The following is a 24,226-nucleotide window of genomic DNA, read 5'->3' as shown; positions in this document are numbered from 1 at the left end:
TAAGTACCATGTTAAGGTAGACTGGTACTTTTTATCTGAGTTACTTTAATGCACCAGCAGCCTTTAGATTTAATGTATGGACCAACACTCACTACAGAAGACAAACTGTTTGAGTTTCATGGGATTAAATTAAAAAATAACAGTTTATTTGTGTTGGGTTGAAGGATATCAGCCTAAGTTTTGTTGTGGAAGTCATTGCAGATATTAGAGAGTAGAAATATCCAGTCTGGATATGTCTCCAACCTCCATCTGAATGAGGTTTGTCTGATCTCTGAGGCCTCATCATGTGAGGAGCAGATGCTAGTATGAAGCTCCCTCTGCTGGGGACACGAGGAGAGAGAGTCCCTGTGAGTCCAGCAGCTTCTGTCAGGAGGTCTCCATCCCTGCAGACTGAAGCGTCTGTGGAGGTGTGAAACAGACGAGTATCTCAGGCTGCTGTCCTGCACCTTATTCAGTAGAGGGGTAAAATAAAGGTCCAACTGTCGTGATCCATGATCAGGGGAGGACTTTAAAGGTTCAGTGTGTAGAATTTAGTGATATCGAGTGATGAAGTACCGGTATTATGTTGCAACTGACTGCCCCTCACCTCACCCTCCCTTTCCAAACATGACAGAGAACCTGTGGTAGCTTCGGTTGTCATAAAAACTCAAAAGGTGTTTAGTTTGTTCAGTCTGGACTAATGTAAAAAACATGGCGGCCTCCATAGAGAGGGTCCCCTCAATGTAAATGTAAAGTATTTAAATATAAAGGGCCTTTTCTAGTGTAAAGAAAACTACAATTCATACAATTTAGATGAAATGACAAAGTGAAAACATCATGAGGATTATTCTACATTAAATTTCTGCCAATAGATCCCTTTCACCTATATCTTACACACTGGACCTTTAAATATAAATATTTTGGAGGCCACCATGTTTTTAACAAAAGCCCAATCTGGACAAACTAAACACTTTAATAGTTTATTGTCCTTAATGCTAAGTGATCAGTAAGTCTGATGTGTCGCTGCGCTGGAGTGGCTGTGTGACGTGTCGTATCATGATGGAGCGATAGATCGGTATTTGACGTCCTCAGCAGCGTCCCCTCTCAGTGATATGTGATATTTACTATGTGCAGTAGCACCTCTGCTCAAAAGTGTGTTCATTGTGATCAGAGAGGAACCTCACTGCCTCCATAATATCACTGTGGCAAACCCTGCAGCTCTTCACTGTCCACCAGGTGGCACTAATTCATCGGTTTATCATGATAGTAGAGGAACTACAAACAAACTGAATTTGGAGTTGTAGTTTCTTGTGTGTTCAAATTGTGTGTTTAATAGGGAACATGAGCTGCGTATTAAAGGTCCTGTATCTGTGCAGTATTTGGGGATCTATGAAATTGAATATAATATTCATTGTATAATATAATAATAGTCATAATATTCATGTTTTATTTGTTTATTTCCCCCTGAAGCTAAGAAGTATTCCGTTCCTTTCAACATTAGACGCTATTAAACATTAAATAAGATCATAACATTTGCAGAGCATGCAATATATTTATTCCTTTTGTAACTTCCACCTTCTGCCAGTGTGTATTATAGAGTTATGGTAATGCTGTGGTGATATTGTGTGAAGTCATCATCAGGGAACTGTTGTAACCAGTGTTGACACTTTGATGGTGCAGTGTTAAAAGTAAAGCAGAGCAGTGGGAGCTGTTCGGGATTAAACACAATGATCCATTCAGACAGGAAACACACTGAATACCCTGGTGTTACATTAACAGTGAGAAATGATTCCAACTGAGCTCACCTGACCTGGGCCTCAAGTTGTCACACACACACACACACACACACACACACACACACACACACACACACACACACACACACACACACACACACACAGAGAGAGAGAGAGAGAGAGAGAGAAGGGTCAAGCGGAACACATCTCCCTCGTGTTTTGACACGTCAGCTGTAGGTGCCGGACACATTTGAGGGTCGGACAGGCAGCACTTCCTTACTCCTGCCGTGTCGCCGCCAGACAGATGCTCGAGAGTCACGGTAGAACCCTCCCCGGTTGTTATCCGTGTTAAACTGCTGTGACTGTGAATCATCGTAGATTACGTGTCGCTTCCAGCTGAGCTGCTTCTTTGTTGTCGTGTTTGTTCCTGTGACATGCTGCCATCACATCCAGGTATGATTCATTCTCTGCTGGTGTCATTTTCATTTTCCCCCTCTGTTGTTCTGCTACGTATAGTTCCCCTCATGTGATGTTATGTAATTTGATATATTTCCATGGAGTGTATTTAGGTTTATTCATATTTATTTATATTTGCCCATTATTGTGAAAAAACGTCCGTGCTGGTCGTTTGAAGGTGATAGTTAATAACTGACAGGTGACACATGTGTTCATCTATAATATCTCCTCCATCTTGTCAACAGGATAAGTGGAGAAACATATCTTTTGATTATTGATATTATAGTTATACACAATTCAATTTACTCGAAATGATCTTGCAGTTATATATTTGAAACTCTGAGTGTTAACAATCTGTTAAGTTATTTCAATAATTCTCTCTCATGTATCTTTTAGACTTGCTGAGGACACAGCTGGTTTGATGTCCACTGCTCCAACATGGAGCCTTCAGATGTGATCGCACACAAGAACGGGCGGCAGAGGAAGCTAGCAGGTTCCGCCCTCTCAAATGTAAACATGGGGGACGTCAACAAAGGAGAGATGAGTGACTCTGAGCCGGACGTAGAAGACGAGGCGGAGGGTCTTATCAGAGGGTCGGATTCAGAGAACAGGAGGCCTGCAACCCGGCCGGGGATCCGTAACGAGTTGGGCAACGTGTCGCTTCTTCTGTTTCTGTACGTACTCCAAGGGATTCCTCTGGGGCTGGCCGGCAGCATCCCACTGATCTTGCAGAGCAAAAATGTCAGCTACAAAGACCAGGCCTTTTTCAGCTTCGTCTTCTGGCCGTTTAGTCTCAAACTGCTCTGGGCTCCACTGGTGGATGCTCTTTACTTCAGCAGGTTTGGCAGAAGGTAAGAAAGACAAATGTTTATCCCCAGAAATTTTCATATGTACACACACACACAACCCCAGAAGGTACCAGGACCGGACTGACTGAGAATCTTCACAGATATATTGTTTACATGTTTGTACTGGTGTTTTAAACAGTGCATCTTTTCCCTGATCATTTCCACATCTGCTCCCATCTCTGTCCTCTGTCTCTGCAGAAAGTCATGGCTGGTGCCCACACAGTACCTTCTGGGCCTCTTCATGCTCTACCTGTCTGCAACTGTCGATGCACTGCTGCAGAGCGAGGAAGGACCAAATGTGTTGATACTCACTGCAGTGTTCTTCATGCTTGCCTTCCTGGCAGCCACACAGGTAGACCATCATAAACACAGACACAGATGCAGAAAGATAAATACTTCAGGTAGTAGGGCTCGGCAGTCAACTGAAAATATAATTTATAACCTCTAGCTGACTTAAAGGTTCAGTGTGTAGAATTTGGTGACATTTTGGTCACCCTCCCCTTCCAAACATGAAGGAGAGCCTTTCAGTTTTCATAAAAACTCAAACACTGTTTAGTTTGTCCAGTCTGAGCTACTGTAAAAAAACATGGTGGTCTCTGTAGAATGGACCCGCTCCTGATGTAAATAAACTGCTCCATTCTTTGGTAAAGAAAACAGCAATTAGTACAATTCAGATCAGAACATCACTACGATTATTTCAAATTCAATTTCTGCAAATGGATCCCTTTCAGCTATATCCTACACACTGAACCTTCAATCTTGCTCATGATGGTTAAATCTGTAATAGTTTCCCCAATGTGTGCATTCATGAACTGTCGTGTTTCTGCCACGATCATTTTGCTTCGGCAGCACGGATACCTTGTACTGTGCAGCATATCCTCACTTAACATGTTAACAATAAACACTAACACTAATCAGATGTTATAAGGAGATGTAAAGTACTACTCCGCCATAGAGTTTATGAGACACGTACTGCAAAAAAAGTAAAATAACCATTTACGTTATTGAGGTAAACGTTTGAAATAATCTTGATATTGATTAGAAGTCATATCGCTGAGCCCTAGTAAATAGTTTCTTTCCTTCATTCTTCTGCCTTTTCTGTCTCCAAGGATATAGCTGTGGATGGCTGGGCCCTGACCATGTTGTCCAGAGAAAATGTGGGTTACGCATCTACATGCAACTCTGTAGGTCAGACGGCTGGATACTTCCTGGGGAACGTGCTCTTTCTGGCTCTGGAGTCTCCTAATTTCTGCAACAAGTACCTCAGAGCGGAGCCAAAGGACTCAGGCATTGTTACCTTGTCAGGTATTTTCTATCCCTAAAAATACAAACAATAATGTTTCTTACAGTTTCCAAGATGACTAAATTAAATAGCACTATCAGTTTAATAATGGTTGATGCTTTCTATTGCTCCACTGCAGACTTCTTGTTTTTTTGGGGAGTGATGTTCCTGGTGTCCACAACGCTGGTGGCCATTTTTAAAAGGGAGAATGCGCACGGCAAAGGAAAGAGAAGAGTTCAACAGGAGGAGACAAAGGGAGTTTTGGAAACCTACAAGTTGCTGTTCAACATTATCAAGATGCCCACCGTCTTCACATTTTGTGCCCTGCTTCTCACCGCTAAAGTACGTGACCGTTTTTGAAATTATATAATAAGGGGGTGGGGGGTGGTTTGGCCTTTACTTGACAGTATGCAGTGGGGGGGACATGCAACAAAGGTCCCCGGCCACAATCACACCACGCTTTTGTCAAACGTGACATTTGCATTTGGCTGCCAGATTGCTCTATGTGACCGATTCTTGATAAACATTTGGTTTACCTGAAAATACTGGGAAAGCGTTGGCTTTGCATACTCGCTTCTTAACGTGAATATCCTCTGTGAGTAAACCTCTCTGTGTCTCAGATCGGCTTCTCTGCAGCAGATGCGGTGACAGGTCTTAAGCTGGTGGAGGCTGGAGTTCCCAAGGAGCAGCTGGCTCTGTTGGCGGTGCCTATGGTGCCTCTGCAGATTCTTCTCCCAGTCGTCATCAGTAAATACACAGCAGGGCCCCGACCGCTGGACATCTTCTACAAGGCCTTTCCTTTCAGGTTGTCACACACACACACGGAGGGGTGCAAACAACAGTGTATCGACGCACGAATTAGAACATGCACACATTCAATCAACTAAAAGCTAACGGTGTGCTGTAATTGCAGGTTGCTTATAGGCCTTGAGTATGCGCTGCTGGTGTGGTGGACGTCCAGTGTAAAACAAGACGGAGGGTTCCCTGTTTACTACTACACCATCGTGCTGCTCAGCTACGCAGTGCATCAGGTTTAGTATTCCTCTGTTAAAACTTTACCTCTTTTTTGTTCTTCCTTTATTCCTCATTTTGATATAGTTTTTACAAATCATACATAACACCAATGTTCTTATTGAGACCTGTACTTTTCCTATTATCGGCGATGTTACTTCAGCTCCAGTTTATCAGGAGCAATAAATCATTCACCCCAGTGTTCATCTAAAACAAAGTTTCCTGTGTTTTTACCCCAGGTGGCGTTGTACAGTATGTACGTAGCCTGCATGGCCTTCCACGCCAAAGTGAGCGACCCGCTCATCGGTGGGACGTACATGACCCTGCTGAACACAGTCACCAACCTCGGAGGGAACTGGCCGTCCACTGTGGCTCTGTGGATGGTCGATCCACTGACCTCGAAGGTGTGTCAGGGGGCCATCGGGCAGAGCTGCGGCTCCCCGGAGGAGGCAGGGGTAAGTCTGCAGGGGGAGAGGATGAAACTGAACAGTCTCTCAGTACGGATGATAACACCAGGTCTGAGCAGGACCTGACTGCATGTCCTAATCTAAGAAGAATAAACTGTCTCTTCTTCCTTGTCCCTCTTCCCATCTCCAGCTGTGCGTGAAGGAAGGCGGCGTTTGTGTGACGTCACTGGACGGCTACTACGTGGAGTCGGTGGTTTGTGTCGTGATTGGTTTAGCTTGGTGGTTGTTGTTAGGGCAGAAAATAAGACGGCTGCAGGAACAGAGCCCCGCCGCATGGAGGTGCAAAATCAACCAGTGACGTCACTCACCTATATCATCAACACCACAGACTCTTCTTGATGCACCGTACCTCTGCATCCTCCACTTTGGAAATACTGTCATTCCATCCACGTCCGTCTGACTTATATTCAGCTCGGTCCTGCTTTAGCTGCTACGTACAGAAAACTATTTCTCACCTCTGCCAGCTAGAAGCACATAAATCTGAAGACAAGCACCGTTGTTGTTTACGTGGTGGTTAAAAACCCTTTTAGTCATCACTGATGCTAACTGTAGCTGTAACAGTGTCCTGGAAACATTCAGGCTTTTGTAGGAAGTTTAAAAATATTTTTTTCTGTCAAACCACAATCTGCTACTTGAATATAGCTTAACCAAACCAGAGCTGTGTCAAAGATTTATTTCTTTATTTCGTTTTAACTTGCATGAATTACCAGATGGTTGGATTTGCACATTTTAAACCTCTTAAGAAAAACAGCAGCAAACGTTTCTTATTTAAATTTGAGCTCTTGAATATTTAGAAAGTACTTGTGTTAATCCTCTTGGTCAATATTTGTATTTTCTGAATTCAAGGATACCAAAGGGAATACGTAGCGATGCACTGTGTTGTCTTTTTTGAAGATTCCCATAAAGTCTCCACACAGTTTTTTATGTGGGGAGATTCCTGCTGGGACCTTACGCTCACAGTCAACGTCAGTGACTCTAATAGTCTCTGATCTGCAGCCTCATGTTGGTATTTAGGCCATAGTATTAGGAGTACTATAATACATACTACTAAACTACATAGAATAAGACTTGTATGTAAACGTTTTTGAGATATTTATTTTGTTCTTGTCTCAAACTATCTGATCTGTCATTGCTCCGTCAAACTCGACCTGTCTGGTAATCCACGCAAATTAAACCCAGAGTGAAGAAGAATCACTTTAGTTGTGTTTAATTCAGATCAGATTTTTAAAAAATTGACTTTTTAAATGTTATTGTTTTCTCCTCTGAAGTTCTTTGTGCCTTGTGTAGCTTTTCAAAGTCTCTTCACTTTCAAGACCATCCAGCAGCGACAAGCTGGATGACCTGTGGTTGAAAATCAAGGCAGGGATTATTACAGTTATTCATTGTTGGAATATTATTACAGTTATTTGAAGTGTGGTTAAGGTCATATACTGTTGTATTTTTAGATTACGCAAACCAACCCCACTTTCATTGTTTGTTTTTTTACATACTCCTGTGTGTGAGCACACATTCCTTATGAATAGTTTAATTTGCACAGTGATTTATGCATAATATATAACCAGTATGACAGATGGTTAAATGACCTGAGATGTGAAATATTAAATGATTTTTATATCTTTTATTTTCCAAATTTTCCTTGAATCTGCTTAGTTGAAGATCTTTTATATTGGACAGTGCTGCATTTACATGCTGGTGATATCAACAGGGCCTGGATATGTTTTCATCACAGTTTGTTTGTAAGCAGGATTATTCATAAACTACTGAACTAATTTCCATGAAATTCTGTGGAGGGGTGGGTCATCATCCAAGACAGAACCTATTTTAATTATTTATTTATTTTTTGTCATGGCGAGATGGGTCGCTTGCCTCGGAAGTGCTTTGTTCTCTCTGATTGCCCTTCTAGTTGGTCATGATTTTCAGGAATTTGGGGTTTTATCAATTGTTGGGGCCTGATAAAAAAATATTAAGTACAATGAATTTCCAGCTCACAAAACAATCCAGATCCCAGACCAGCAGCCTCATGAGAAACTTGATAAGCAAACGTTCTGCTTAGATTTTTTTCATACAATTGTACATAGATCTGATTGTTAAAGTATTTTCTCTAAAGCCAGCGTTGAATTGATGTGAGCAAAGTGAGGGTAAATTTTTTACTCGTTTTGCCTAATTCCTGATTTCTTACATTTACTTTGTGAACAGTCAGTAAAAGGTCACTTTTGAATTAAAATAAAATACAAAATGTTTATTGGGCCTTAAATGCTCATTGTGTCAGATCATCACTGTAATATGACAACAGCTCATCCTCAGAGCCCTTCTGCAATGACAGGGCAATATGTTTGTTTTGATTCTTTTTGACAGTAGATAGTGTTTGTGTGTTTTTCGACATTTAAAGATTGGCTTTTGAATTGCTGTTATTTCAGCCACAGAAAATCGACAATCGTAACAGTAAACAGGGAGACTGAAGTTAAATCTGCTGTTACAATGAATGTAAGGGTCTTTAACATTCACATGATGCAATATTGACATTTGAAACAAATCTTACATATAATTAAAAACAACATGCACACTTGTGAGGTCTCATTGTTTTGAATATACAGTACATGAGTACCTGCTTACACAAAAGACAATACACTTGGTATTTTTTTAAACATTTTATTATAATTTTCCTTGCTTTTCAGGAATTCTAAAATATCCCTCCTAAACAAGTAAATGCTGATGCAAGAGGCTTTATAAATGTTGCCTCCAACCTTTTGGAGAATTAAACCCCCACAACTGCAGACAGTGACCAGATCAACTGGTGCCACAGACTCCCAATATGAACTCACTCCAGCAGCCAGATGGAGAGGGAGCAGGGGGAGGTTTGGTGCGTGTGTCACACGGAGCAGCACAGAGATCAGTTTTAACATTTGACTGTGGTGATGGGTAAGTGAGTCACGCCAACATTGCATCATGCTGAATTATGTCTGGTGAGATAATCGACGTATGGATCCCACATAAGTCATTTCATAATTCATCCTCAACGTTAACGCTCAAAGAATGTGAAAAGTCAGCATGTTTTTTTTCTTCTTTAATTTGGGTTCTCTGATTCACCATAGCAGTTAATGCATCCATTTTATAAAACATAAGATGTGGACCTATGTTAATCAGTACCAGAACCTCTGCTTCTCCACTGCTCACAATGATGATTTATCTTTTTCAATCACAAACCTGATTCAGAGCCAGGAAGCATTTAAGTCTAAGAAGAAATACTGTCACAATCTCCCCATGGAAGCAGTTTCCTCACTGGAACTCATTTAAAAAGCACAGAGAACTTTGGACGTCATCTTCTACAGTAGACTGGCTGCATTTTAGCTTTAATCACTTGCATACTGCGTGAAACGTTATCACCTTTGAGTTCTCGATCACACAAAGGCTGGAGCTCCTCAATATATTTCAAGTCTTGGAAGTCTACTTTGTAATGGTAGGGGGGGGGTTTCAGGACACGCCTGAGGTGTCGGGGGAGAAGTGGTGAGATGGTGATGTTGTTGGTAGCTCTCGACTGCAGCACGCCCGAGTCCCAGACCCACAAACTCCAGCTTGTAACAGTATATGTAGTGTGCGGATGTGCAACTCTTTGATTTTCATTGTCTCTACCATCCATCTCTTTTTGCTTTGTTTCTTAAAAAATATCAATAAAGAAAAAAAAAAAAAAAAGAGTCAGGAAATAAACTCTCCTAAAGGGGCGTGGTGGGTCATAGGTTCATACGTAGATGTTCGGGCCGCTTGGCCGCGACAGGGTACGCTTGCTGCTTCATCTGACCCAGGTTGACCCCTGCAGGTTTACGGATGGGGAGAGGAGCCGAGGCCTCGGAGCTGGTTGTGACATCCATCTGCTCTGGGGTGGACAGTTCCATGGCCTGGTCCTGAGGAGACTGGAGGATGCTTGGTCCTCCGCCAGTGAGGAGCGGGCTCCGGGGCCAGCAGTCCCCCCCTGCATATTTGACTGGACTGAAAGGAAACGGGGACGTGCATTACAAGGTTTTAGAAACATGTAGGATTTGTTTTGATGCTTTTTTTGGCTTTTTCTTGGTCAGATTCAGCCTTCGTGACCAGAAATGTATATAAGTCTGCTGTAAATAAATACGTGATGAAGAAACCCAGAGGTCATTGAGATTATGGTCATGACAACTTTTACAATAATATAAAAAGGCAGAGTACAATCAGAGGAACACAACCCAGCTATTTTAATTGTGGAAGAAACTTAAAATATCATACTTCTCATAAAATACTAAGCTAAATACATCTTTTGAAACATATCAGACATGCAGAGAACTTCTGAAATTTGTGAGTGTCTGAGTCAGTTGCTGTTGACATTTTCCGCAATGTTTCGTGTACCCTATTAAAATGTTTGGAAAATATCCGAGTGAGCCAATGTAAGAATAGAGCAGGAAAATGTACAAAGAATTCAAAGCGAGCGAGTGTGTTGATGATGTTTCTACCAAAAAAGAATGAAAATGCTGCTTTCTACATATGTGGAAGGCGAACTGCATAGACACAATTTTCCAGAGTTCATGAAAAGCGGCTCAAGTGAAGCCAGATCTCAGGACCTGAACCAAGACCCACTGAGAACTATCATGGTCAACAGCCAGAATGTGATTTCTCAACACAGACATGTTTATTTCTGAAGCACCGGCTGCGGCCGGGGGGTTGACATACCTGAGAGGTGTTCTTGGGCTGCCCATGATCCGTCGAGGTGAGCGGATTTTTGGCTCAAATGAGAACCTTTCTTTAATGTTATCCAGGACCGATGGAGCGACATACGTGAAACCCTAAAGGTGACCAGAGGTTAAACACAGGTACAGCTGGTGCTAAGTCACATTTTATGGGGAGATTTTAGTACAGGAACATTTCAGTACAAGCTTATATTGATTTTGATCGTGTTTTGTGATGAAGAGACGTGGCTTTCTGAAATTAAGACCAGAAAAAACAAAGTGAACAAAGAAAACAAAAGGAGTTACCAGGAAGGCTTGATTGGCACTCTCACTGAGGGTTGAGTCATCAGGGCTGTCGACAGGCGTCTGACTGGTGAACTTCGAGTCAAACTGACTCACATCTTCGGCCGATTGCTGCAGGGAGATGAGACAAACGCAGGTGAGGAGGTTAAGTAATGTGAGCAGATGTGCCGGCTATCAAGACAAACAGGAGACGGTCTGAAACCAGAGAACACCTGGGTTCAATTACTGAAACTTGGTGAGTTGGTTTATCTGGGGGGGGGGGGGGGTAACCAAGCTATCCTGTTCTCACAGAAAAGACTCACTGGGACAACATTCTTAAAGGGGAATTATTCTTTTTTCCAACCTAGGTCCCATGTTAGTGCAAGTTCTCAGTAAGAGATGTTTAGTGTTACCAGACTCTTGGCAATGACCTAGAATAACAATTTGGGCCTTTCCTCTCTTTCAGGAATCTTTGTGGTCTGATACTTACCAGGAAAGGTTTGAAAGGAGGCTCCACTTTCCGAGCCAGCAAATCCTCCCAGTTGATGTGTCGAAAGAAGGGATGAGCCTACAAACAGTGTCATAAAGTTTCAGTCTGTGAAAAGGCAAATTCATTTATTTTTGTCATTTTGACTCATTTGTTTCATTCGTCCCTGGTTAACTTTGCAGCCTGGTATGTTTGAATGCTTAGCGACAGGAGCCGCATGCTCTCACCTGCACCTCCGTGGCGTCTCCTGCTCCAGCTCCCAGCCGCGATGAGGCGTTTCTCTTCAACAACTGTACAACCAGCAGCAACATGTCAACAGAACGCCACCAAGACAACTCCACATTTAATTCTGTTAATCAACAGGAGTATCATGAGCTGCGAAACAAACAGCAGGTACCCGTTTCAGCAGATCTCGAGCTTCTTGTGTGAGGTAGGGCGGGAGGCTGAGCTTGCACTTAAGGATCTTGTCGATGGTCTTTTTCCTGTTCTCACCTGTGAACGGCGGCTACAAGGAAGAGAGACAACAGGTTTACTCGCATATTCCATAGCACGGTGCAAAAACGAGAGTGACGTAGTTATTATGTTGTAACTGCTGAACTGACCGCTCCTGTGAGCATGTCGTACATCAGAGCGCCCAGACTCCACCAGTCCACTGCTCTGTTGTGTCCGCTTCTCATCAAGATCTCTGGAGCCCTGTAACAATGTGAGTCCATAATTCTCACTAATGCATCAAACAGTGGAGATCATCAATGAACATGGAGATGAGAACAAGTGAACCAGACAGTATGTAAGTGTATGAGAGCTGAAAGAGCACCACTCACATGTATTCGATGGTTCCACAGAAAGTGTGGGTGACTGTGCCGTCATGAATGGACTCTTTACACAGCCCGAAGTCTGTCAGCTTCACGTGGCCTGGAAGAAACATGATCAGACACAGCTGATTATAGTGTCAGTGGATACATACATCTGCACAGTGAGGCCAGATGTGAGGGGTTAAAAAGCATAAACTTAAACAAGGTAACAAATGAAGACGCCATCTATCTATCTAATAATTCCAGAAATCTCTGTCTGTATGTTGAAAACATATTTGGGGAACCGCTCATCTCATCACCTTGGACACGCGATATGTTCGATATTAATAAACTTTGAATAAACAGCTGACCAGCGTTCTGTGGCGGTGGCTGGGACTCATCAATTTAAGTGACGTTTTTGATCACGACAACAGCGACTACAAACAATCCTCCAGTTCAGGGTTCAGAGTCGAGCTCTAACAAACTTTGAATAAACGTGTGAAAAGCTCCTTTACAGTTTCAGAAAGAGAGTTGAAAGCAGAATCACTGCATGCCAAACAAACAGCCCATTACCAGATAGATAGGTTTAGAACGGGCACTGCACTATAGTTAAATCATGCCAGTGAGGTTTTAATAAATGTCTTCACATGCACACACTCTCACACACACCTTGGTTGTTGAGCATGATGTTCTCAGGCTTTAGGTCTCTGTAGATGATGCCCTTCTGGTGCAGGTGGCCGAGAGCCATGGAGATCTCTGCCAGGTAAAAACTACAGGGAGATTTAGCTGCTGTTATTAAAAATTAGGATTGTGGTCAGGTTCATTTTTTTTTTTTCAAAGCAGGGAGCAAATGTTTAAAAGACCCTAGAGTTGAGTTTCACAGACATAAATGTGTTATGTATCAATACAAAAATATACAAAGTTCACCAGGCTGTGTCTTCCATGAAGATGCCCTCCCTCTCCAGCTGCATGAAGAGTTCTCCTCCTGCACAAATCAACAACATTAAAGTCTCAATTCTGTAATTCAGCATGAACGTTAGCACAGGATGCGTGTTGCTCATACTGACCACTCAGGTACTCCAGGATGAGGTACAGCTTCCCTCCTGTCTGGAAGGCGTAGATAAGATCGACAATGAAGGGATGCTTCACCTCCTCCAGGATGTTTCTCTCCGCCTTGGTGTGGGCTGTGTCCTTGGCGTTACGCACAATCATAGCCTGGTGTCCCCAGCCCAAAGAAAGATACAGTAAGAGTGGTGAAAATGGGAATGGTCTAATCACGGCAGATGTGAAATGTTCAAATGTGCGTATCAGTCTTACAAGCTGCTCGTCCTGCACGACTAAGAGAGGGACATGTTCTATTGTGCAACATTTGGGAAGCAGCGGTTTAGCTGAGCAACTAATCTACATTAAAGAATGAACTCTGAGGCAGATTGTGCTACTTCTACATGTTTTAGTCGTGTTCTAATAGCAGCTGTCCTTTCTTATCACTCGCTTAAAATAAATGCAACAATTAAGCATTACAATAAAAACAAGGCTGAAAATATATTCAGTTGTATTACAGGTAGAGTGGAGTTTAAAATAAGATAATACTTTATTTGTCAAAAATAGACATCAGGAAGTTATAGTAAATTAAAGCATTAAATTAATTGTAATTGCAAGGAAATGTAAAAAATATAAATGGAATAAAAACTCTTTACAGTGTAAAAGAACTGAATACATACAGTGTGAGAATATATACAGCAGAATGGATTGCATGGAAGCCATTGAACTGAACAGACAGAATGAATGTTGCAGTTACGAGAGTTACACCAGAGGTTAAGTGCATAATGGGTGCATGTTGCTCTACTGGGAGCAGAGCTGGTTGATGTCAACAGGCTGATATGTGCACTCGTGCTTCTCCAGCTGGAGACAAACACTCTGCTTCTGTTCATTTCTGTTAACCATTTCTGTTGGAGATCTGACGGGCTGCCTGTTAGCATCAACACTGTCGACAGACGGAGCACCATCAGGCCGACTGACGCCAACAACCATCTCCGATTTTAACTACGAGAAGTTTGTTGACATCAGTCCCTGTTCAGGCTGATTAAGATTTACGCACTGTGCTCTGGATTGTTCTGTAAACCATGTGTGTGGTCTCATAATAAAAGATAACTCACTGTCATCCACTACTGCAAAGCTTGTAACTTTACAAAGCCTTGACCTTTGATCTAATTATCTGGGGCTGTGTTGGTTGAGCGTCTGAGACAAGGACTTTATATGAGTGTTATCGATGATTTATAAGCTTTTCTCAGCACAAACAGGCTAAGGTAGAAATAATGGGGGGAAAATACATTTCAGATCAGAGGCTAACTGTACTCACAGAAAGACTAAGACATTATATATAAACATACAAATTACATCATATTTACATTATAATTACATCGTGGGGTGTAACGGTGGCAACCACAGCTGTCAAAATCTTTTTGTTTGTGTGTAAACAGCAAAAACATTTAAACTTTGTTTGCAGTGATCACAGATTTTTAAAGATTAAATAAATAAATAAATATATATATTATATATATATTGCATTTCTACAACTTCTTTCTTTCCTCTGTTGAACTTGATGAAGTGCCATTTCTCCAGAGCCTAAATGCAAGACTGAATGTATGTAACCAGTTTGGGCAAGTCAGGACAGATGTCTTTCTCAGAGATGCTTCATAAATACGGGCCCTGGCCTCTGTCTGTCCGTGTTTCCACTGTGATGTTTTAATGTTTGAAACAACTGGCTGAAACCTGGCAGGTCTCTGACATGTCAACGGGGTCATTTCAGAAAAATCAAGCAGGAGCAGTGTGAATGTCAAGCGGGACCTAATGGGCTGAAGCAGAGCGCTGTAAGTGCCAAGGCTGCAGCAGAGCAGCGCAGATGGCAATGAACCAACTAACAGTGAAATCTTACCCCACCCACCGGCTTCAAGGACAGCCAATATTTGCAGACAAGAAGCACCATGATATTTATTTGTGCTAACAAGCATGCAATTATGTTCACAGAATACTAAGTGAGAGTATATATATATATATATATATATCTGTATATAGAGATATATAGATATAAAGATATATATTGTATCTCCATTGCAAGGGGAAAAAAATAATGAAGTACCTTTTTTAAAACTTTCATGGCAAATATTTTGCCCGATGCAGCACCAACAACTTTTCGGACTTGGAAAACCTGCACAGAACGAAGAGAGATTTACATGTTTTTCTAAAAAAATGAAAAGCAGAAAAAAAAGTGTAAGAAAAATAACTCAGTACCACAAAATACACAATAAAGTGTGTTTATGGCCATAGAGGAGTGTGTGCTTGTTCAGTGTACTTTCTAAAGCCTCTCTGCTTCTCGGGGGACCACAAGTACCTTTCCATAACCACCTTTCCCCAAGACCCGCAGCAGCTCGAAGCACTCCGGCCTGATGTTCTCCGTCCCCTGGTTGACGTTGTCCTCCGATATCTCGATCTTCTCGCAGTCGTCCATGTTGCTGCGGGGATGTTCAATGCACAGGGCTCACACTTGGTTTCTCCACATAATGCACGGACAGACGCACAGATGGATGGAATACTTACAACTCGAAGCCGCTGCACTGATCCATGATATCGTTGATTGAAGCCTGGAAGGAAGAACGCGACATAAGTCAACATTGAGTGAGTGTGTCTGTGTGTGTGTATGGAGCTTAACTTCATAAGCACATTTCTGTATTACTTTTTCTTTATTCTGTTTAAACACTGTGACAGTATACCACTTATAATACTTAATGTGCATGAAGGTTTATATCAACAACTGCAGCAATGAATCAGTTAAACAGAAAACTAATCAGCAACTATTTTGAGAAATCGATCAATCACTTATTCCAGAGAAAAATACCATCAATAAATTTCGTTCCAACTTTTGCAATTAGATCATTTGCTGCTTTACTTTGGTTTAATATCATTTTAAAATGAAAATGTGAAAACAACTAGAGCTCCAAAATAAATCAACTTGAATGCAGGAAACTGTGAAGGGCAGTATTTTATCATTCTTTTATGAACCCAAACAATGGAGAGATTGATAATGTTCAATATAAAATGACACAATGCTGTGATTTAGCACAGGATTGATTGTCCTCAGATTTGTAAAATTGTTTTGCTGTTTATCAAGTGTTTGAGGTTTAAAAACCACAACCTTCACTCAGGAGCAAAAATCAGTCGTAAAACTTTAAAAGTTATTATCGACTGACATGAACGTTTTTATTTTGATTTGGCCGCATCGTCATCCAGCACTAATTTGTCGCCAAACAAGAAGTGCTTTGATACGATCACTGTAGCACTCCTTCAACAGCAGGTGATTCGCTGTAATTAGACACCGGGAGTTTGACACGTGCATGCAGCTGTGGTGTGTGTACACACGGTTTAAAAGTCATTTCAAGTGGAGTGTGTGTGTTTGTGCTGCTGCTGTTTCAGCCTCAGAGGCACACGGGCTGCAGCTCTCCGTGCGCACAGTCCTGCCAAAATAAACTGTTGCACACTGAGCCACATTTATCACTGCAGCACCTTTGGCCAAGTATGGCTTTGCTTGCACAACTCCAGCATGACAGCGGCTGGTTTTTTAACCGTGACAGTGTCAACAAGGCGTGTGTCCGATCACCAGCGAGAGATCAGAGGGAAAACAGATGAAGACACAACAAGTGACAGCTCTGTGTTCGCCGCTGTCAGACGAGCTGTGCGCTCCGTGCTAACCCGTGTAGCAGAGGCCTGGGAGCCCCGGCTGCAGAGCAGGCCTGCGGTGGCTGACAGGCAGGCTACCGGGCTAACAGCAGCTAGCAGCTAGCCGCCGTGCACACAAGCACGCACACACACACACACACTTTCTGCTCCGACAACTCTCGCGGTCACGTCTCAACAGCTCCGGCTCAAGTACCTGCTCGATCTCATCGTCGGAGACATTTTCCTCCGGCTGGTCCAGGTCAATGTCAAACACTCCAGCCATGGCAGCGTGTCGCTCGGATGGCTCCGTCACAGACCGCAGGAATAGCAGGCGTCCCCCCACCTCATGGACGAACACACACCGCCGCCATGACCGGCTACTACGCTGCGCATGCGCACTGCGGTGCTGAGCACAGGGGGCGGGGAGCTGTGAGAGGCTTTTATTTTGACAACAGGTAAAAACTCACACTCGTGTTCAAACCATAGACTGTGTATAAATGATCTATCAAACCTCTTTATGAACAGTTTATCTATCAAACCTCTATAAACAGTTTATTTATCAAACCTCTTTATAAATAGTTTATCTATCAAACCTATTTATCAACAGTTTATTTATCAAACCTATTTATCAAACCTCTTTATAAATAGTTTATGGTTCAAACCTTTTTATAAACACTTTATTTATCAAACCTCTTTATAAACAGTTTATTTATCAAACCTCTATAAACAGTTTATTTATCAAACCTATTTATAAACAGTTTATTTATCAAACCTCTATAAACAGTTTATTTATCAAACCTATTTATAAACAGTTTATTTATCAAACCTCTATAAACAGTTTATTTATCAAACCTATTTATAAACAGTTTATGGTTGAAACAGCTCTATAAACAGTTTATGGTTAAAACAGCTCTATAAACAGTTTATTTATCAAACTTCTTTATAAACAGTTTATGGTTCAAACACGATTTCTGAGAAACAATCACAAAACACTGATGCCTCATACATTGGTCAGCTGAACCTTTCACAGAGATGTTATCAGCGTTTATGTGTACAGATACGAGAACTTTGATTTTACAGAATAAACAATGCAGAAAAGAATTACATTTAGATTTGCATTTTGGGTAAAAAATATGTTTACTCTCTTAATTCAAGTTCTATTTGATTCTATTTGTACTGTAAAAATGATTCATGATAAGGTTTATGGTCATCCTTAAATATGGTAAATATGTTCATGCGTAAATGTCAAGCCTAAATGACATTTTTTTGGTTTGATAATTACATCTCAAGAATAATACATAATCTTAAAAATATATGTATATTCAGGTTAATATCAGAACGTTGACATGGATATAATTATTATTGATATTCATAGTACATATGATCAAACACTTATATTTAGAATAAAAGTTACAATAATATAGAATATGTTTTAGGAGACAGAGATATAGTAATAATAACAAGAAAAAGCCATTACATCTGCTTACAACTAAATTACAGTGTTTATTTATTTATTCCAATATGGACGATCTCATTAAAGTACAGTGTACTGTAAATACTAATTGCACATGTTAAAGCCTTTGACAATAAAACGACATAGTTCAAGATCCAGTCAATCAGACAAAAATACAGACAACCACAAGGGAGGAAAGAAAAGTAAATGAAAATACATAACTAAGTGAATCATTTAAAAAATGAAATAAATGAAAGGTACTTATTGTAAATTCATTAAATATACACCTTACTGTTGTACGTAGGTTATATGTAAGTCTTCGTTTAAAATAGGCCTCAAATGTCTCTATGAAGAAAAGAAAAATCTGGCTTCTTACTGGAAAATTTTTATTTATCAGACCTATTTGTTGAAAACTTCACAACCCTTCAGGACGGAGCAATTGGTGTTTTATTTTGAAAGTTTTGACAGTTTGGGACGGAAATTCCGGTGTGTCTTGTTGTGGCGGCAACACGAGACCTTCTCCAAACACAACAAGGTGCAGACCTGAGACCTGTCATGGAGGACATGTAGAGACGGACCCACAGGCTGGGTGAAGAAGAAGAAGATCCGTCCCCGTGTGAAGACGCAGCCCGGCTGACATGTCGCTGGTGACGGTGCAGTTGGGTCAGTGCGGGAACCAGGTGGCTCATGAGCTGTTTGACACCGTGTGCAGGGACGCTCGGGACGGACAGGGGAAGACATACTGCCCCGCCAGCACCGAGCGATTCTTCCACCGCAACTCACACGGAGGTAGAGACACTTCTTCACACCCACGGGTTTAAATCTCTTTATATACAGTCTATGGTTTAAATACAGTGAGAGGATGTTTCACTGTGGAGGAAATTGATTCACGTTTACTAAAAGCACACTTATTAAATATTAAAGGTGAAAGCATGATACTGTTATATACGATTATTATATATGAACATGTGTGTGTTTTTATTATTATCACTTCTGCAATCATTAGTTTGCAGCATTAGACTGTTTCAGTATGTTAATGTTGTTTTCACCTTCTTTCATGAAACACAAGTCAGTTAAAGGTACAGTGTGTAGAATTTAGTGACATCTAGTGGTGAAGTTGCATGTTGCAGCTGAACACCCCTCACCTCACCCTCTCCTTCCAAACATGACGGAGAACCTGTGGTAGCTTCAGTTGTCATAAAAACTCAAAAGGTGATGATGTTTGTTCAATCTGGACTAATGTAAAAAAACATGGCGGTGTCCGTAGAGAGGACCCCCTCGAAGTAAATATAAAGTATTTGAATATAAAGTATTTATATATAAAGGGTCTTTTCTGGGGTAAAGAAAACTACAATTCATATAATTTAGATGAAACAAACTAGTGGAAACATCATGAGGATTATTCTACATTAAATTTCTGCCAGTAGTTCCCTTTCACCTAAATCTTACACACTGGACCTTTAATAATCAGTGGACACACTTTGGATAACTAAGTCATTTATAAGTCATTTATCAAGCAGATAGATTTTGGTTCCAGCTTCTTCACTTTGATCATTTTTTGTCATTTACGTGTATTTATTGTAAATCCAAAACATCGTTGATTAAAATAAGCCAATGGAGGACTGGCATCATCACGGGCTCCAGGAACTATGAATGTGCATTTCTCTGTATTTTCTTGTCACTTAATCTACTGAACAATCAAAACTCACAACACAACATTTTTTACATTCTAGTGTGTCACAACTTAGTCTCTGTTTGTTCACCAGATCTTGTGGCCAGGGCGGTGTTGATAGACATGGAGCCTAAAGTGATAAACCACTGTATGAACCATGCTGCACATTCTGGCAGGTGGAGGTATGGAGACACTTCACACTTCAGCCAGAAGCAGGGCTCTGGAAATAACTGGGCCAATGGGTAAGAGATTTTATCAAATATGTGAAAAAGCAATCAACTGTTGAATAAAAGCTCAGAATTGGACAGAATATGGTGATATTTATGCAAATCATCATAATCATCATAATCATCATGTCAAATCAGTCTCAGCTTAAACAACACTCACTGTTTTTAATTTGATCTAATAAGCCTTATGTAAAAGAGGCCATTATATTCTGTCAGAAGCCAGACATCAAATCATATCATTCTGCAAATTATGTTTAAAGCTCATAATAAAACTTTGCCTACCAACATCCAGAAAAGAAAGGTATATATATATATACACCATCTTTGAATGGTTTATAATTAATTTTAACTTTTTAAAATATTTTTTATTCTTCTTTCTGCTCCTTTTCTCTCAAGATTTGTGATTTTGTGTTTGCATTGAAATTTTTTCTTTGTTCGATGAATGAAATACACTTAACAAATTCACAAATACATTCTGAAAAGCTTAAAACAGCAAAATGTTTTGCTTGAAAACCTAAAATAACTTATACATTTTCTGTGTGGAAAAAAAGCTCAACAACGCATAGCTGGAGATATTAAGATATCTCCACTAATAATAAAGCTAGAGAGACGCTTATAAATCATGAAGCAAATAGTTTTTGTAGAGAGAACGATCACACAGGAAACACGATCCTATGTTTGGAAATGAACTGAAGTAGGGAGACCATGAAGCTGAGAACCTGCTCCTCCTGTCACTCAGGTATTGTGTCCACGGTCCTCGTCACAAAGAGGTGGTGGAGGAGCTGGTGAGGCGAGAGGTGGAGCGCTGTGACAGACTGGCTGGCCTCATGGCCATGATGAGCGTGGCGGGGGGAACGGGGTCTGGGGTTGGTACCTACGTCACTCAGGGTCTCCGAGACATCTACCCAAAATCCTTCATCCTCAATCACCTCACCTGGCCGTACGGGACTGGAGAGGTATGGAGGCTGCTGTCAAGAGCGAGCAGTGATCCACAGCCATACAATGAGTAATGTGCTTTCAAGATATTTAGTTCCCTGTCCTTTCAGGTGATTGTCCAGAACTATAACTCAGTGCTGACGCTGGCTCATCTCTACCAACTGTCCGACGCCATCCTGGTGCACGAGAACGACACAGTGCACCGGATCTGCAGTCAGCTGCTCAACATCAAACACATCTCCTTCAGTGACGTCAACAAGGTCATCGCTCACCAGCTGGGCAGCGTGCTGCAGCCAGCACTCACCGCTGACTCCCACGGACGCTACAGCAGAAATCCTGTGGGTGAGGGTTTCACAACACACAACAAACACAGACACACACACACACACACACACACACACACACACACAAAAGATTACCCGCAGGGCCTGGATTTCCTGTGGATTAGGACCGGGGTGTTAACTACACAAACCTTTCCCAAGTTTCCTCACAGAGTAAAACACAAGATGACTCAACTGAATCAGAAAACTCATGAGTGAAATCATTAGAAAAACAGAAAACTTTGTAGAGCTCAACTCTGTTTTCATTATAAAGCTCCAGCAAATGTACTTTGTAAATTGTCTAGTTTGGCAAATATTTCACAATATTAAAAATATGAACAAAACAATGGGATAGTGTTTTGTTTTGCGTGAATGTAAAGAAGTGAGAAATAAATCCTCTCGTAATAATGATAACTTAAAGTCATATAGCGCCTTTCAAGCTTCCCAAGAAGATCTATTTATTAATTTCAGATAAATAAAAATCTAAATATCAGCTTGTCGCACAAGAGACACCCTAACTCCAGTGTCCTCACCCTCTTGGCTTCAAATGCCTCTGCCTGTTTGTCTTAATCCTCACGTTCCATCATTCTTCACTGTTTCTGTCTCAGGTGAGTTGGTGAGCGCCCTGGTCTGCCACCCGGAGTACAAGCTGCTCAGTGTGTCCACCATCCCTCAGATGCCCAGTGCCTCCATGGCCTACAGCACGTTCAGCTGGCCGGGGCTGCTCAAACACCTGCGACAGATGCTCATCTCCAACAGCAAGATGGAGGAAGGCAAGTTTTGACACTAGATGAACGTATGATTTTAAAGTTATGGCTTAGAATGTGACTGAATTCATCCTCAGCTGTCATCCCCCCTTTTGAGAATCTTTCTCATTTGCCCTGTGTCAGGTATCGACTGGCAGGCGCGTCCACCTGCAGCCTCTGAGCGGAGCAGGAGTCTCACAGGGGCGAACATGTCTCTGGCCAACCTGCTCATACTGAGGGGGAAAGACGTCTACAGTGCAGAGACTGGTCAGAGAGCCGATTCAAATGAAATGATTTTATTGTGGAAAGTGGATGAAGTGAAACAATAATTACATTCCTCATTGATCTCAATAGAAAAATCCATGGAGATATATGTGATATTTGTGAAAAATGTGAGTTCAGGCTGGTGTGATGCATATAACACAGAAAATGGTTAACGATAGTATCCAACACTTTTTAATACTCTTCAGAATTGATGTGAATTAGTATGTATCAACCTGCAGGAGGCTTTGAGGACCCTGGTCTTTACACCCCCTGGCTGTCATCAGGAGAAGCTTTCAACTTGTGGAAATCACCGGTGCCTTTTAACAAATATGAGAAATCTGCAACACTAGTCAGTAACAGTCAGGCTCTGCTCAGACCTCTGGATCACATGGTGAGAAAAGCCTGGAATATGTTCGCCTCCAGGTGAGTCAGTATCTCTACTCAGAGATATCAATGTTCAAAAACAGTGTCACTGTCAAATTAATGCTCTTTAAATATGTAACTTATTGAAGGGAATATTTATATAGAGGGTGCATACATGTATATGTGAGTGTCACAATTTCTCTTTAACGTAAATACCTTTGGGTTAAAGATGAAAGATTGAGCTGGTATCCGGTATATCTCATTATTGTTTCCCTTTTTTAACAGAGCCTATATCCATCAGTACGTTAAATTTGGGATCTCAGAGGAGGATTTTCTCGACAGTTTTACATCTCTGGAGCAGGTCATCTCCAGCTACAGTCAACTGTGCTAGCAAAGAGACAAACCAACAAGCAGCACCTTTTATTTGGACTGAATGGAGACAGGATTCTGCTTGGATTTCTGTTAATCAATAGGCTGTTAGATGTTAACTTACATGTATGTGATGTCCAGGTATTCAGTTCTTAATCTGTTTCTCTCCCTGACTCAAGGGTTTTCCCACGAAAATCAAATGGCTCTGTGTGACTCGCTATGATGCGTGTAGATGGTGCTTCATTGCTGATACAGGATGTTTTCATGGCAATGACTTATGTGTGTGTGTGTGTGTGTGTCTGTGTGTGTAAATAAAACAGTTTATTTAAACTGATTTCTTCACTGTGTCTGACACCTGCAGTGGCAGCAGTTACTGAGCACCGTTACCAAAGGTTCATTCACTGTCTCTTCAAGGGAAAATACTGTTCATGATTTATATCATTACAGATTTTAATACTTTGTAATTGCATGGTATTGTCTTCTACTGTCCCTAAGCTCAAGAATAAATCTTTCATAATTAAACCCTCAAGCCAAATAAATTACCAATAGCACATTGAAAAATACTGTTTAAAGTTCTGCTTGTATTTAAGTGCTTGGATAATCTTAGCAAAATATTTATCAAATAAATAAATGATGGCAAACAGCACATTTCAGTTTAAATTCATGAAGCGCAGACATTTTTTTAATCTTACGTACATGTCGATAGTTAACAACTCATATGTCTCATATCTATATGAAGCCAGGCACAGTCAGGAGGTACAACATAAACGATAGACCTCAGATTTGTAAAATGTTTTGCTGTGTTTGTTATTCTCTGCACATAAATTCAGTATTAAAGAGTTCAAATCCACAACCTTCACCGAGAAGCAAAAAAGTATTTAAACTGAAAAGAAATAATAATATCAAGATATGGATGATTATCACAATAAATGCCACATTTATGAAAATGATATGAAAATGTACACATCGTCCAGCCCTGATGCAACATGTTCATTTGCTGTGCATTGAGATTGAAACTATATCGGACCTTACATCTGAGGTGTAATGCCTGTGAGGGAGTGTTGGGCCTTTTATGTATAATTATATAAAAGGTTGATTTCATATTCTGTGTCAATCAAAAGTATAGGAGCGATTGA

General features: G+C 41.1%; 3 protein-coding genes across 4 annotated transcripts; 2 read left to right on the top strand and 1 right to left on the bottom strand.

Annotated features, from left to right (window-relative positions):
- The first annotated feature begins 1,906 nt into the window (after positions 1 to 1,906).
- Positions 1,907 to 8,345, top strand: slc33a1 (solute carrier family 33 member 1). 2 transcript variants are annotated; one of them, XM_069534148.1, is made up of 9 exons: positions 1,907 to 2,035; positions 2,568 to 3,022; positions 3,218 to 3,371; positions 4,129 to 4,324; positions 4,441 to 4,643; positions 4,922 to 5,106; positions 5,215 to 5,332; positions 5,552 to 5,767; positions 5,910 to 8,345. In XM_069534148.1, exons 2-9 carry the CDS (start codon positions 2,610 to 2,612, stop codon positions 6,075 to 6,077), a joined length of 1,653 nt encoding a protein of 550 aa, XP_069390249.1. In that variant the 5' UTR covers positions 1,907 to 2,035; positions 2,568 to 2,609; the 3' UTR covers positions 6,078 to 8,345. The 2 variants fall into 2 exon arrangements, with proteins under 2 accessions (XP_069390249.1, XP_019963956.2); XM_020108397.2 differs by having other exon boundaries at positions 1,934 to 2,168.
- Positions 8,346 to 8,751: 406 nt separating this feature from the next.
- Positions 8,752 to 17,148, bottom strand: rps6kb1b (ribosomal protein S6 kinase b, polypeptide 1b). Its single transcript, XM_069534149.1, has 15 exons — positions 16,955 to 17,148; positions 15,625 to 15,668; positions 15,419 to 15,539; positions 15,167 to 15,235; positions 13,095 to 13,242; positions 12,955 to 13,012; positions 12,697 to 12,797; positions 12,058 to 12,148; positions 11,839 to 11,929; positions 11,634 to 11,741; positions 11,464 to 11,526; positions 11,240 to 11,317; positions 10,774 to 10,881; positions 10,472 to 10,584; positions 8,752 to 9,763 (listed from the first exon to the last, which is right to left on the bottom strand). Exons 1-15 carry the CDS (start codon positions 17,021 to 17,023, stop codon positions 9,508 to 9,510), a joined length of 1,518 nt encoding a protein of 505 aa, XP_069390250.1. The 5' UTR covers positions 17,024 to 17,148; the 3' UTR covers positions 8,752 to 9,507.
- A 1,458-nt stretch (positions 17,149 to 18,606) lies between these two features.
- Positions 18,607 to 23,424, top strand: tubd1 (tubulin, delta 1). Its single transcript, XM_020094930.2, has 8 exons — positions 18,607 to 18,982; positions 19,960 to 20,107; positions 20,832 to 21,048; positions 21,139 to 21,370; positions 21,957 to 22,121; positions 22,239 to 22,361; positions 22,598 to 22,781; positions 23,007 to 23,424. Exons 1-8 carry the CDS (start codon positions 18,832 to 18,834, stop codon positions 23,110 to 23,112), a joined length of 1,326 nt encoding a protein of 441 aa, XP_019950489.1. The 5' UTR covers positions 18,607 to 18,831; the 3' UTR covers positions 23,113 to 23,424.
- The last annotated feature ends 802 nt before the right edge of the window (positions 23,425 to 24,226 follow it).

Source organism: Paralichthys olivaceus, chromosome 11 (assembly GCF_024713975.1).
Source record: "Paralichthys olivaceus isolate ysfri-2021 chromosome 11, ASM2471397v2, whole genome shotgun sequence".
NCBI classification, from domain to species: Eukaryota; Metazoa; Chordata; class Actinopteri; order Pleuronectiformes; family Paralichthyidae; genus Paralichthys; species Paralichthys olivaceus.
The sequence above is the reverse complement of the archived record's forward strand: the minus strand, read 5'-3'. Positions and strand labels throughout refer to the sequence as shown.